The 13,892-nt window shown below is 36.7% G+C and overlaps 1 protein-coding gene across 1 annotated transcript in view; it reads right to left on the bottom strand.

Moving 5' to 3' along the window:
- LOC111871103 (indole-3-acetaldehyde oxidase) overlaps positions 1 to 13,892 on the bottom strand; it is a 74,140-nt gene that overhangs the window by 20,351 nt on the left and 39,897 nt on the right. Inside the window, exons 10-18 of the mRNA XM_023863908.1 lie at positions 12,855 to 12,983; positions 11,767 to 11,934; positions 10,280 to 10,445; positions 7,300 to 7,410; positions 5,728 to 5,750; positions 4,416 to 4,514; positions 2,629 to 2,836; positions 1,225 to 1,411; positions 960 to 1,143 (exon numbers count right to left, since the gene is read on the bottom strand). Coding sequence (XP_023719676.1) covers positions 960 to 1,143; positions 1,225 to 1,411; positions 2,629 to 2,836; positions 4,416 to 4,514; positions 5,728 to 5,750; positions 7,300 to 7,410; positions 10,280 to 10,445; positions 11,767 to 11,934; positions 12,855 to 12,983 — 1,275 coding nt within the window. The remainder of the gene's footprint in view (positions 1 to 959; positions 1,144 to 1,224; positions 1,412 to 2,628; positions 2,837 to 4,415; positions 4,515 to 5,727; positions 5,751 to 7,299; positions 7,411 to 10,279; positions 10,446 to 11,766; positions 11,935 to 12,854; positions 12,984 to 13,892) is intronic.

The raw sequence follows: 13,892 nt of genomic DNA, 5'->3' as shown, positions 1-13,892 counted from the left end.
AGACGCGGGCTATTGCCGAGCGTAGTATAAATGCGATCGTTTGAAGCAATCTGATTGGTTAGCGCGCGTGATGGTGAAAAGTGATGTGAAGAGCGAGCGTTGCAGAAATGCGTGATAATGTGGGATGTTCCCACAATATATTTATTCCAATAAATATAAATGACACTAAAGTATAAGAGGCTTAAACTTGGCGGCGGTCAGGCATACGACCGTTCAAGTGACTAAACTGCCGTAGTGGCGAATACTAGTAATGGGGCATAATCTGCTGTACTGAGCCTGGACTGACAGAGGCCTTGTACATATTGTTATAAAAAAAAAATATATATATATATATATTAAAAAAAATATATATATATATCAAATTGTATATGTGTAAATACAGACAATGGACTGTTAACTGCAGACTGACTAACAAATGACAGACCCGACCTCTCGTCAGAGAGGGCGCCCCCCAATGGACAGGACAGTAACTTTCATTCAAAAATGAAATATCTGGTCATGAGCCCCAGCTGGGGCTCGACACCAAGACATACAGACTGACTGACCGTCAGTTGTAACTGAAACTTGACTTGACTTAAATGACACTGAAAAATGATACAGAGAAAGAAGTCAAATTTTAACAAAATAAATATTTTATTTTGTGTAGAGCACATCTTCTTATGAGCCAGTTTGTAGAATTCAATTATTGACATTTGGGGCATTACCCATTGTCCAGTCTTTTTTATTTAAATTAATGTTTTGGAGACCTGACTCTGCCTTCATCCTCAGTTTAAAATTTGCCTACTCAACTGGGCTGATTGATAGACCTAGGCCCACCCTCTAACTTTTAGTTCCAGTAAAATTCAGTTTTAGCATAAAGCATGCTCATATTCACTTTAAGCATACATTTCCATCCTTTTTATCATAGACAAAAGACCAATCATACCAATATGCATTATGGTAATTTATTAATTACTCACTTCATAATCAACAGCGGAACGATATCTCTTGCCTATTGCTGCCATGTTGGTCTCCAGATTCATAACAAACCTCACTGGCCTGTGGAGTTTGTGTGCAGCAAGTGCACATGAAGTAGCTATCAATGCACTGCGTGAAATTTTTGCTCCATACCCTCCCCCAAGTCGTCGTACATTGATGTTGATACTGGAAAACATACATTTGATCTAAGTTTAAGTTTCAGAATGTATGTGATTTTAGCCTGAATACTTTGACTCCATACTTTACCTATTTTCAGGGATATTCAGGACTTGGGATATTGAAATCTGTACACAGTCCATCCACTGGGAAGCAGGATAAACATCTATTCCATCTTCAGTTGGGATACAGACACATGATTGCGTCTCCATTGTGTAGTGATACTGAGATCCAATGTCAAAGCTGCCTTTAATCACATGTGCAGCTTCTGTTTCACCTATGCATTAGAACAATGCTAAGTACAAACCCTGTACCACTGAATTAGACTCAACTCTATTATGTAATAGATTCCATTTTTAAAAGCTTACATTGTAAATCTGACAGGCTAAATTTTCAATTTTCACCACACCATTTTGAAACCAGTAAGAAAACATGCACAGCAATACTTTTGAAAAGAAATATAATGATACAACATCTACATCACTTCCATTACCAAGTTATGTGAAACAAGAGAAGCCATATAATTTTTACACTGAGGTTATAACAACTCTCTTCAAGTGTAGAAATTACATAACATAAGAAGCCAGGGTTGAATAATTGTGAATGGAAGAATTTTGAAGTAGGAGTTCGTAAAATATATGAAAGTGCTATTCCAACATTTACCTAGAAGAACCGAGGAATACCATGAAAAACTATCAGGACAGAGAGTTTCCTGATAAAATTTTGTATTGAATATTTACTGAACAGAAGTCACATGCATTGAGAATACACTGACCTGCTGGGTACTGATTGTAATAACTGAAATAACATAAACCTGCAGTTGCACATTCTGCATCTCAGACAGCAATGGTAATAAGAGTCTGGCCCAGTCAGTACCCAGATTTCAGTTCACTGAACTGATGCAGACTCTGATTGTGGAATAATTAAATATGACTGCCTTTCTATATGAATTTATGATAATTGGAAACAAAAGTTATACAGTACAGCACATACATATTTCACCTGGACATCCTTTGGGATGCTATTTAGTCTGGTGGATAGGTACCAATATTTAGGAGAGACCTGATGCCTCTATCTACTCAGTAGTTGAAGGTAGGGATAACATGTGCATCTGAGATGTTCATATCTACCTACCAGGCTACACAGCATCACATCCTAAAAGACGAAGATCATAATATTCACAGCTGTGAGGAACTCAAATATTGCACATTGACAGCAGCTTGCTAAAGGACTTCCTTATATAATTGTTTAGCTTATATTCCTATGAAAAATAATCAGTAAGTTATTTAGTACAGCAGTTTTGTTCGCTGGTCATAAATGATTACATTTAAAAACAAAACCACTTTTCTAGCTACATAAGTACACCCAGCTGCCCATATGTGAGAAGTGACAGACCATATTTTTCACTGACTAGTGAAATAAGTTAATATTTCTGCACTGTGCTCCTCATAATTAGATAAATGCAATGAATTCTGAAAAATTATGCAAGCTTACCCTGCACTTTATGTTGTGGTTCCACTTCTACTTTTATTCGTGTTTTGTCACCTGAAGCAATAACCTCCCTCATGTCAACATGAGGTTTCTGCACATTGCTGTATTCCACTTTCACTTTCAGAGCTGCCTGGTGGGCCAAGTTCTGCGTGTCAGCCAGCACTAGACCAAATGGCTGACCTGCATATTTTATATTGCCACTGCAAAATAGCTGACCACCAGTTCACGTTAAAAAATGCAATGTATGATGTTAATTATTTAACATTTTATCAGCATCAAAAGTTATTACTGCAATTGAGACTGATTTGTACTTCCAAATCCCTGTCCAGTTTTATAAATGGTGATGAGTTGTAAAGTTACAGTAACAATCAGAAATACAAACCTATGAAGTGGCCAACAGTATATAAAATTTGGTAATGAATGTAATATCCACAGTATACTCCTGTAATATGATATTTAACTGTCGCAGGCAGAAGTTTTGATTATGAAGGAAAGAAGGATAAATATTGCAGCATGCAGAGCCGTTGCTATGCAACGACTGCGAGATGGGTGGATATACCAGATCCACATACTACATGACAGTATTTTTAATGTGTCACATAATACATGAATTTTTATGAATGTTAGATTTCCATTTCTTTGCCCAAACATTTATCATATGTTCTTATGTTTATTAAATTAAAAAGTAAAATTCAGTATAAGATCAGTGATTCATCAGTTACTATCCTGACATCAGAATAGTTTGCTTAATTGTTTATTTTTATTTTTATTTTTCTAAAAGAAATATATCTTAACAAAACGTATACAAATATCATGTAATTAGACACTCATTATCTGTAGTATATTTAACACACTCAATGTTTCAGAAAATGGCTTACTCGTACACTCAGTTTTGAAAATGGATTCCTTTTTTGAACGATGGACAATGTCTAACATAATATCTGCATACTCGTATTAAATAGACCATTGTCATTAATATTTAATGAATCAGTAATGAAGTTGCATACTTTATAAACAAGTAAACACAAAACTTTAGACCCCGCTTTGAATGGGACTGGTCTGGTTTCCACCTCACAAGTTTGCATGATGATCATTATGCTACTGCTGAACACAGAAAGTTAAGAGTACCAAGATGGAGAAATATCCTGTAGCATGATGAGCATGAAAATTTTTCAGTTGCTGTCTTTGTGTTCAGTTGTGTATTTGACTAAGAAGGTGAATAGTCACATACAGCTTACTGTAGAATTATAATGGAAGAATATTACATATTCTATACAAGCTTTCCTACATCTGAAGATGACTGTCTTTTGGATTGTGATATCATGTAGTTTGACAGATGTGTACCTGTCTACAAAACTGCACAGTTTCACGCCCCATGACATAGTAATTTTCACAGGCACTGCCATAGGAGAACCAAAAGTTTGCAGGATCGAATCCTGATGAGGTGGATTTTTTCAATTTACGTAATCCTTCCAGCCGCACTATGGCCCTGGGGTCAACTCAGCCTCTAACAGAAATGAGTACCAGGAATATTCTTGGAATATTCTTGGGTGTAAAGGACGGCCGGGGCATAAGGCTGACAACCTTGCTGCCATCTATGAGCCAACTGTCTAGAAAATGTGGGAACCTCAACATCTCACAACTCTTTGGTCCTCCATGGCCTGTTACAGGGATACCTTTACTTTCTTTACTTTACTTTACTGCCATAGGATCCTGATATATCATGTGTCTACATCTGTTCTGACATCTGTTTTCATAAAGACAATAAAATTTGTACAAATTTTACGTACCTCTTCATCCTCAATCATCGCGATTAATCCCACAGGAATGAAGGAGTTCTTTCCTGGAATATCTTTAGCAGACAGGAAAGCAACAACCCCTTGCATATCCTGGAATGAGGAAGCACACAAAAAATTATAGACAATAACCTGTATGTACTTACTTACTTACTTACTTACTTACTTATGGAGCTGAGCCCTTCCTGAGGAGAAGCCAAATCTCAAGCTACTCAAGAATGTCACAGCATTTTATGGAACCCAGAGGTTCATTACCATGTTCACAAGAGCCCTCCACTGGTCCCTATCCTGAGCCAGATCAATCCAATCCATACCATCCCATCCTATCTCTCTAAGATCCATTTTAATATTGTCCACCCACCTACACCTTGGTCTTCTCAGTGATCTCTTCCCTTCTGGCTTTACCACCAATATCCTATATGCATTCCTTTTCGCCCCCATTTGTGCTACATGCCCTGCCCACCTTATCCTCCTTGACTTGATCATTCTAATTATACTTGGAGAAGAGTACAAGTTATGAAGCTCCTCATTATGCAGTTTTTTCCAACCTCCTGTCACTTCATCCCTCTTTGGTCCAAATATTCTCCCCAACACCCTGTTCTCAAACACCTTCAGTCTATGTTCCTCCCTTAATGTTGGAGACCAAATTTCACATCCATGCAGAACCACAGAAAAAATTATAGTCTTGTATATTCTAATTTTTCTGTTTTTGGACAGTAGACAAGAAGACAGAAGGTTATGGACTGAATGGTAGCAAGCATTACCTGAGTTCAATCTTCTCTTAATTTCCTCCTCAATCAGGATTTGATTTGTTATCGTTGTTCCCAAATATCTGAACTGTGCCACATTTTCAAAACATCTGTTTTCTATCATTATGTCATAATTTTGCCCTGCATTTAGGTCACGAGACAGCAACATATACTTAGTTTTCTCTGTGTTTACTTCTCTGATCAATCTCCTTACTTGCGTCAATTAAAGTCTGTGTATTTTTCTTTATGGTATCTGTATTATCACCCATTAGATTCACATCATCGGTAGAAAGCAACAGCAGATGTGTCCCGTTTAATTTCAGTCCCACCTGGTTTTCCTGGACCTTCCTAATGGCATATTCTAAGGCAAAGTTGAAAAGGAGTGGCGATAAAGCATCTCCATGTTTTAGACAGTTCTGGATAGGACATTTATCAGACAAATGTTTACCTATACAGACTTCACTATAAGTTTCATTTATACACATTTTAATCAGCCTAACAAGTTTCATTGGTATCCCAAACTCTATAAGAATATTGTACATTACTTCCCTCCTAACTGAATCATAGGCTTGCTTGAAGTCTGAAATAGCTGATGTACTGTCTCATTGTACTCCCATTTTTCTCCAGTATCTGACAAATGCTAAAGATCTGATCTGTAGTTGATCTGTTATGTTGAAACCCACGCTGATGATCCCCAATAATTTCATCTATGCATGGACTTAACCTTGAGAGAATAATATTTAATAAAATTTTTGTATGGAGTTGATAGCAGTGATATCTCCCTATAATTACTACAGTCACTTTTATCACCCTTCTTAGGAACTGGTACAATAATAGACTCCTTCCACTGATCGAGCAATTTTTCCTTATGTCAAATAGAAGTAATTAGCTTATGAATAATATTTCGCCTCCTGCTTGAACAAGCTCTGCCAGAATTTGATCACTACCTGGCGATTTATACCGTTTCAATTTTGCAATTGCAATTTCAACCTCAAAAGGGCTAGGATCACGCATTAATGGCTCAGCTGTGTGCATTTCTGTCTGCCTAACATCACTGACCCTATGTACAATCAATAACTGAGAGAAGTAGTTTCTCCACCTATTCAATATGTTGTGGGAATCTGGAAGCAGATCACCATTCTCATCCTTCACTAAGTTACTGCTAGGCTGGTAACCCCTCTTAAAGTCATTTTTTCCTCTATACAGGTCTCTAATGCTCTTGTTCTTACTGTTCATTTCAAGCTCATTAATTTTGTCTTTCATATATTTCCTCTTTTTATTCCTGAAATGCCTGCTGGTTTCGCATCTTATATTATTTTTCTAGGATCCTGTAACCATTGCAATATGGCTTATTTTCTTTGGTCTATTACTTTGAGCATCCTTCATCGAACCATAGACAATAGCCTGTGCACAAGCAAATCTTAATTATCTAATTTTGCTTTACATATTGCAGCATGTAGTACCGTTGCTATGGAATAATCGCAAGAAGGAACATACATTGCTTGGTAATGGCTGGTAAACATGTTAGTGATATCTAGGTTATCACTGGGCCACCGCCCATAACAACAACAGAAGAAATGTTGGAGGTAGTGTTTCCTGTTTGGCCCACCCTGAGACTATATGGTGAGAACCTCAGACCAGCTGAGTGAGTTCAACTATGTGATATTCGCTGGACAGTTATGGCTCACTCACTCACTCCTGTTTATAAATGCAAGCACAATTATGTTTGCATTTATAGACAGAAGTGAGTGAGTGAGTTAGTGAGATATTAATGCAACAGGCTGCTGAAATATAATATTGTGGGCAGTAATGACATGAGCGCAGGAAGCTGAAGAATCTCCACTGTTAGAAAACATTGCTAAGGAATGGCTGTTGGAGATACAGCAGGCTGGAAAAAGACTTAGAAGGTGGTCTGGAGATTAACAATAGCACTGTGATTACTTGTAGTACTTCCTAATGGTATGTACAAGTGGTCAATAAATCCATTTCGTCACTCCATACCCCATCTGTAGTCACTCCTGAAAACATGACAAGAGCTCTATAGAGATCAGTCTCCATTTAAGGCTTCTTTGGGGAACTGTGTATTTGGCCAATGAGGAGATCTTAATTGGAGGTAATCTACTATTCACATTGCNATGGATCAATATTTGCAATATACCCCTGACCCACTGTGGTGAGAGTGAAGGCAGCATAAACTTCACCAGGAATTGTAGGGATGTCATTGACATACTGTGCTTCTCCTGAAATAGAAAATAATATTAAAGCTCTGCATCTCTAGGAACTAATTTTGAGCAGTATGGTTATACTCAGTCAGCAATAAGCCATGGGTGCCACCAGAATATCTCCCAAGGGAGATCTGTCAATTTTACGAGGGGGAGTCCAAAAATTTTGTTTACAGCCTCAAAATTGAGATATTTAAGACTACTTTCTAGTAATTTTTAAAATTATTTTTAAACCTTATTGTTAATATTTGGTATATTTCCTTTGTCTCTTCAAATTTTATTATTTATTCCATGGGGGAGGGGGGAAGATGTCTAGTTTGCATTCCCCCTGCCAGTGTCCATGCCACCATCACCAACCTGGAATACAGTTCATATGCCAAAAGAGTCTTATGATGGCAAGCAGTCTTATGCACTTCATATTTGAAATGGTTGCTAATTTTTATGACAGATTGCTCTAATTGCAAGTGTTGTTTTATATTTCTTTCAAACTGAAATTCTAATGGATCTATGGCAACACATTCAGAATATTGTTCATTATTGGTTATTTAGCAATGCTTTTTCAACTGCATCAATCACATCCAAAGAACTGTAGGATGGTCAAGACTGATGAGTTGGAAGTGGGTAGATGTGACTATGTGACTAAGGGACAGAGTTCATACCAGTAGAGAGTGAAGCTATACAATGATTACAGCAGATGTTTTGGTTCAATGAGTGTAGTGTAGGATGATGAGTCATTCTCACAGTCAGCAAATTTGTTGTGGCTGGTATGGTTGCCATTAAAGATTCTGTTTGTCCAGATCTTTTATTTTCAAGCATGATTTTCACAACTCTTGCAATGAAGTATATTGTTCAGCTGCATAAGTGTTCATAACTAGGCTACAGTCCGGTGACAAAGGAATCTGGGTTCAGTTCCCAGCAGAGGAAAGAGATTTTTCTCTCCTCCAGACCAGCACTAAGCAACTTCCTGTCTAATGGGTACTTGGGACTCATTCCCAAGGGCTAAAGTAGCCAGAGCATGAAGCTGACACCTCACTTCTATCCAGTGCTGATGGTAAGTGGAGCTATACTTCCACTTCCCCAGATACCCTTATAGTGTGCTCAGTTAAGCAGGATAGCTTTACTTTCACTATACTGTACATAAGAAAGAAAAGTTACAGGAGTGCATTCAGAGAGTCATTTGTAAATACCAAAAAGAATGAGTTCACAAGAAACTGTGCATATTGAAGCTTGTCAAGAAGTGGTGGGTTCAGTTTGTGATGCAAAGAAATTATCAAAGAGGAATGTGCTAACTTACAAAAATGTTTAAGATACATAGGAATGGTTAGAGATCAGTATTCACAAATATTTAGCTGGTTTTTCTCTGACATCTGCATTCACAAATACATACACAAATTTTGCATCAATCAGGCCTGCTGATTCTGTAAGTCACAAGACTAATTAATTTTCTCACATATAATGTAATGTGTATATATAACTTTATGCAACCACATTATTCATTCATTCATTCACTCCTTCATTTATTGTATATTCCATAAATCCATATACATAGTTATAGAACCAGTCACAGCAAGAATTTGCTTATGCAAATGGTTGCTGCAAAACATGTACATCTGAATCATGGATTCAGCACTCTTGTTGATGAACAGTAAGGCCTTACATTAGTGGTAATATCAACCTTCCAAGTGTGTGAACATGGAGCAAAGACAATCCTCATGCAGTTCAATAAGTAACATTTCACAGTGTAAAAATAGTGACACTATGTGTTGAATTTCCATGGCAAATTATTAGCCTGAATGTTTTTCAGCAAACCCTGTTTGGTACATGAGCAAGGACACTGAATTGCTTCAGAACTTCAAATGTGTTGCAAAATTAGCATTTCTTACAAAACATCCTAAGTTTGTGTCACTTTCATGCAGTAATCATTAATGAAATTTTGTTTAATTGCAGAAATTAAGCACCAGATGTCAGAAAAAACCTTGCACTTTTGCCTCTATGGTTACAGAGTAAATTTCCATTGACTTTCACAAACAGTACATTTCTATCCCAGCTGAACACTCTGTACTATCACAACATATGTGTGGAGGGACTGAGGAATACTAAACAAACCTCAGCCAGAATAACTAGATTATAGGTCAAGGTTTGAACCTGCAGTCTCCTAAATATGTAGCATGAAAGCTAACCATTTAATTGGGATGTTTTGGTCTGTCAGTGTAGGACTGCACTTTGAATGACAGGAGTTTGATTCCAGGCAGGAGTGTTAGGAATTCCTTCTTCAGCATATCATCCCACTGATTCTGCTTATTTCCCAGGGGTCCTTTGTTGTGAAGTACAGATGGAATAGGATTTTATCAGTATCTCTTTTTAAGCCTAAGGGGTTGTAGAACCCTGTTTGATGTAGAAATAGTAGGTGAACTATTGCTATTGTTGCGATAACAAATGGTATTTGGAAGTGCAGTGTGAGGAATCATAGAATCATGCCAATGTTGCATTGTCCACCATGAATTCTCATCATGCATATTGGAACAGTTCTGTTCCTGTATATGGTACTGCTGATATTAGGTTTGCAAATATTGTTGCTCCCCAAAATGACATTTGCCCTCATGAAGCATAAAACTAAAAGTCCATCTTCATGTCATGTAGTCTTGAAGTTAAAAATCCATGAAGCCTCACATCCACTTCCCTTGTAAGCCATTATGATGTGATGCTTTGCTGAATTTACAACAAATTATTTTAAAATTATTGTTTAAAAATTCAGTTACTTAAAACTTTCAAGGAATTACTTCAGTATGCTTAAGATATATGTATGTTGACCCCATGGACTGAGACCTTAGACAGTTAAAACATTAAACATGATAGAACTGTGCACTATATCCCAGTTCAGTCTTACCAGAACATTGAGTGACTGCCTCCAGCTTTGGAACTGGTTTATTTAGCGGCCACACTGATTGGTTTGTTTCAAAATCCTGCTTTCCTGTGGAAATCGGTCGTTCAAGGATTTTTCCACCGCTAACCAAGTTCTTTGGTAGATTAGGTGGAGACAACCCCAATACATACTGAAAAACGAGTAAAAGTAATATATTTGCTGACCCCTGCATCTGCATTATTTCAGCCATTTATGAAGGTATTAGAGAAGAAGATGACCTCAAGTGTGAGAATAAAAGAGCTCCATAAAACAGAATTCTGTGGTGACATGATAAGTACTGTCCTCTGGAATGTGATGCTGTGTAATCAGAAGTTCATCAACATTTCAGAGGAACACACTGCCCACATCTTCAAGGTTAAAGAGTAAGCCAAGTGAGTGCTTGCCTGTGTTACTCTTTGAACCGTACAGATGCAGGCAGTGTGTTCCTCTGAAATATCAGAGGAAACATGATGTCACATCCCACAAGATAGTACTCTTCATGCTTAGTAGTTCAAGAGCCTTAGATCTGACACTGTGGTGTCATAGTTACTATGTCACAATCTTTATATTCAGCTCTACTTATCAGCTATATTCACTAAATAATGCCACTGTCTGGGATATAAAGATGTGTGGTCTAGCAGAAGTTCACTGATGTTTCTCCAAAATGCTAGGCTACAAGGTGTTACATACTAGAAGACACTGCATACCATAGTCATCATTGAACCTCAGTTTTGGAGGATAATATTTTCCTCATTATCTCTATACAAAAGATAGGCTAGTATTAACTGTGTTAACATCCAAGGCAGGAATTATATAACCCAATTAAAAATTTCATAGTGGCAAGGAAGAGACACAAATTCAGTGTACTGTCACTGTCTCTTCAGCCAGTCAAAACTATGCAGCAGTCTTATTAGTACCCCACATTGAACTAAAAGTCAATATCATTATGTGGGGGTAAAGGAGAATTTGTATCATTCTTTCAATTTGCAGTACTCATAGGCTAATGGCAACCCTACCTCTAAAAACTCTTGGGGAAAGTTATAAAAGGATGGGCCCACACATGAAATAAGAGGAAACCAACACAATGATATATATTCATGTATGTTTCAGTTATAGCCAACAGAAAGTAGGAAAGACACCTTCAGCTATAGTTGCTGGATTTGAGATTGGGAACAAAAATTCATGGTACAGATTCTGCTGTGAGATTGGATGAAAGCAGAATAGGACGATGGACCTTCGTTTTGGTATGCAACTGGATACTGATGATACAGTATGCATGTAAGTAGAATGTAATATGATGCACAGTTTTTAGACTTCTCTCTGTATTATACATCTTGCATGAAAACCATCATTATTTTAAAAAACGAGTTATAGTGATATTTAATTTATTAATATGTGTTGTAAGATGCCTTTTCATGTATAGAAGCTTGAGAAAACTAAAATAAGAACAGTTTCAGGAGTGTGGATGCTACCTTATAGAACAAAGCTTCAGCCAAGCCTTTTCTGTATTCGGGAGAAGCATCTGGCAAAACATGATCCGGATGTAGCTCAGTGTCCAGTATTTTGAGGGCAGTCCTCAGAATTTTACGGTCAAAGAGATTCTTGCCATTCACATAGGATTCTGTGTTTGAAGCGTGGATCTGTAAGTATACAGTAATAGAGTGTTGTTTAGCATAAATTTGAAAACAAAGTGGTTTGCAAGTTGTGATGATTTAAATTTTATGGTCAGTACATCATTATCCTAACGCAGTGAATATCGAATATGATAAATTCCTTGTAGTAGTAGATGCAATAATACTACAGCTTACATAAATAGTAAAGTAAGGTTTATGGCACTGAACCAGTTAACCAGTCTTTAGAAATAATTGGAAGTCATGCCACTGAGTGTCACGTTATGGGAGCAGCAAATATCATGTGATCTAAAATATTATATGTATGTTTTTAGGGAATGTGTAAGTTTTTAAAGTTTATGTTTGAGCCAAATATAAAGTAACAACAGAGGAATTATATATTTAGTTTCACTTTTATAGTGGCAACAAATGAAGCATAATAACAAGGCATTTGATTTTAGAATCATAACAGATAAAGATGCATTTGTAAATGTGAGTGTTATTTTGTAGTTTAAAATTGCAAACATAATAAAGCTCTAATGTTGAGGTATAGAAATTTTGCACAAAGATAAATTTTCAGACTGTGATCTTCTGGGTTGTGATACTTTCTAGTCTTTGAGGTGGATATGAATGTTTTGAAGGAACAGGAAGCTGGAAGCAGGAAGTGGAAAGAATAAAACAGTTATGTGAAGGAGGGAAAGATTGTATGAACTAGAATGAGTAAAGAAGAGGACTGTGAGGAAGGCATAAATAGAGGGGACAGAAAGAGAAAGGATAGTTTTTTCTATGGAATGTCACATTCCAGAAGACAGTGATGTTCACAGTCACTTCCACAAGAACCTCAAATCTTCAGGAAGGGTGGTTGAAACTTTTCTCATCAAGAATATTTCAAGGGCAAAGTCACCTGAAATATTATTTTAACAGCAATTGGTATTTGTTATAATACTTACAAACTCAGGATTAATACCACCAAACACAATGGTTGGCTTTGCCAGTACCTTTCCACTGTCATTCACGTTTATTTTAAACAGAAAACCTGCGTTCACATATGCATGAGCATTCTGTGCTCTAGGCATGATCTGCAAAATGGAGAAAGGAAATATCATATAATATAAAAACTGCTACATATCTCTTGTTTTTAGTTTCATATTTCAATATATTATATAAATCTTGTGAAGAATATGAAGTCATTGTTTGCCATCATGAAGAAGAGAGATTGTAAAGAAGTAGTCCCACCCGTGTTCAGGTATTATGCTGTGTGTGTGAAGGGATGCATGAAACATCAGCTAAAATATGAAGCCCTAATTTTCATGTAGATATTTCCTAAAACTAACATGTTCAGAACTAACGGTTTCATGTTCATTGACACTATGTTATTTCTTTTTGTTCTACATGGGACCAATGGAGATGATAGGGGAAGCAAGTCAGATATTTCTCCTCACTGCTGCCACGAGTTTTGGAAAAAATCAAAATTGAGAAAAAAACAAAAGAATATGTACCAAATATTAACAACAGAAAATTCAATTATTTTTAAAATATTAATCTTCTGTCTTGAATATTCTAAGGCGCTCAGAAACCAAATAACATGTTACAAAGATACACCTATTTACAAGAGCTTAACCAACACAACTTCATTTATCCTGAAATTCAAAATTTAATTTAACCCTTAAAATACTTAATTTCTTCTAAATGATATATAAAAACTCAGTCCATACCCCGTAGGAAACACATTACATCTCTGCTACTAAGATTAACCAGTAAACACTGTTTTTTTGGGGCGGGGGATATCTGTTCATTTTAGGAACCATACAAAGCATAAAAATACATTCTCTGGGCAGAATTCAAAGTTTTCATTTCTTACAGCAGATGCTACATGTAGAACTAGTGGGCTTTAAAAGGTTAAAGGGTCACGTTTTGAATCAATAAAGCAATATTGTGGTGGTAATAAATGGATTTTTATCAGTATTACCAGGCATGGTAGAAATATT

This window comes from Cryptotermes secundus, unplaced genomic scaffold (genome assembly GCF_002891405.2).
Source record: "Cryptotermes secundus unplaced genomic scaffold, Csec_1.0 scaffold250, whole genome shotgun sequence".
NCBI lineage: Eukaryota > Metazoa > Arthropoda > Insecta > Blattodea > Kalotermitidae > Cryptotermes > Cryptotermes secundus.
This window is presented reverse-complemented; position numbering and strand designations above follow the sequence as displayed.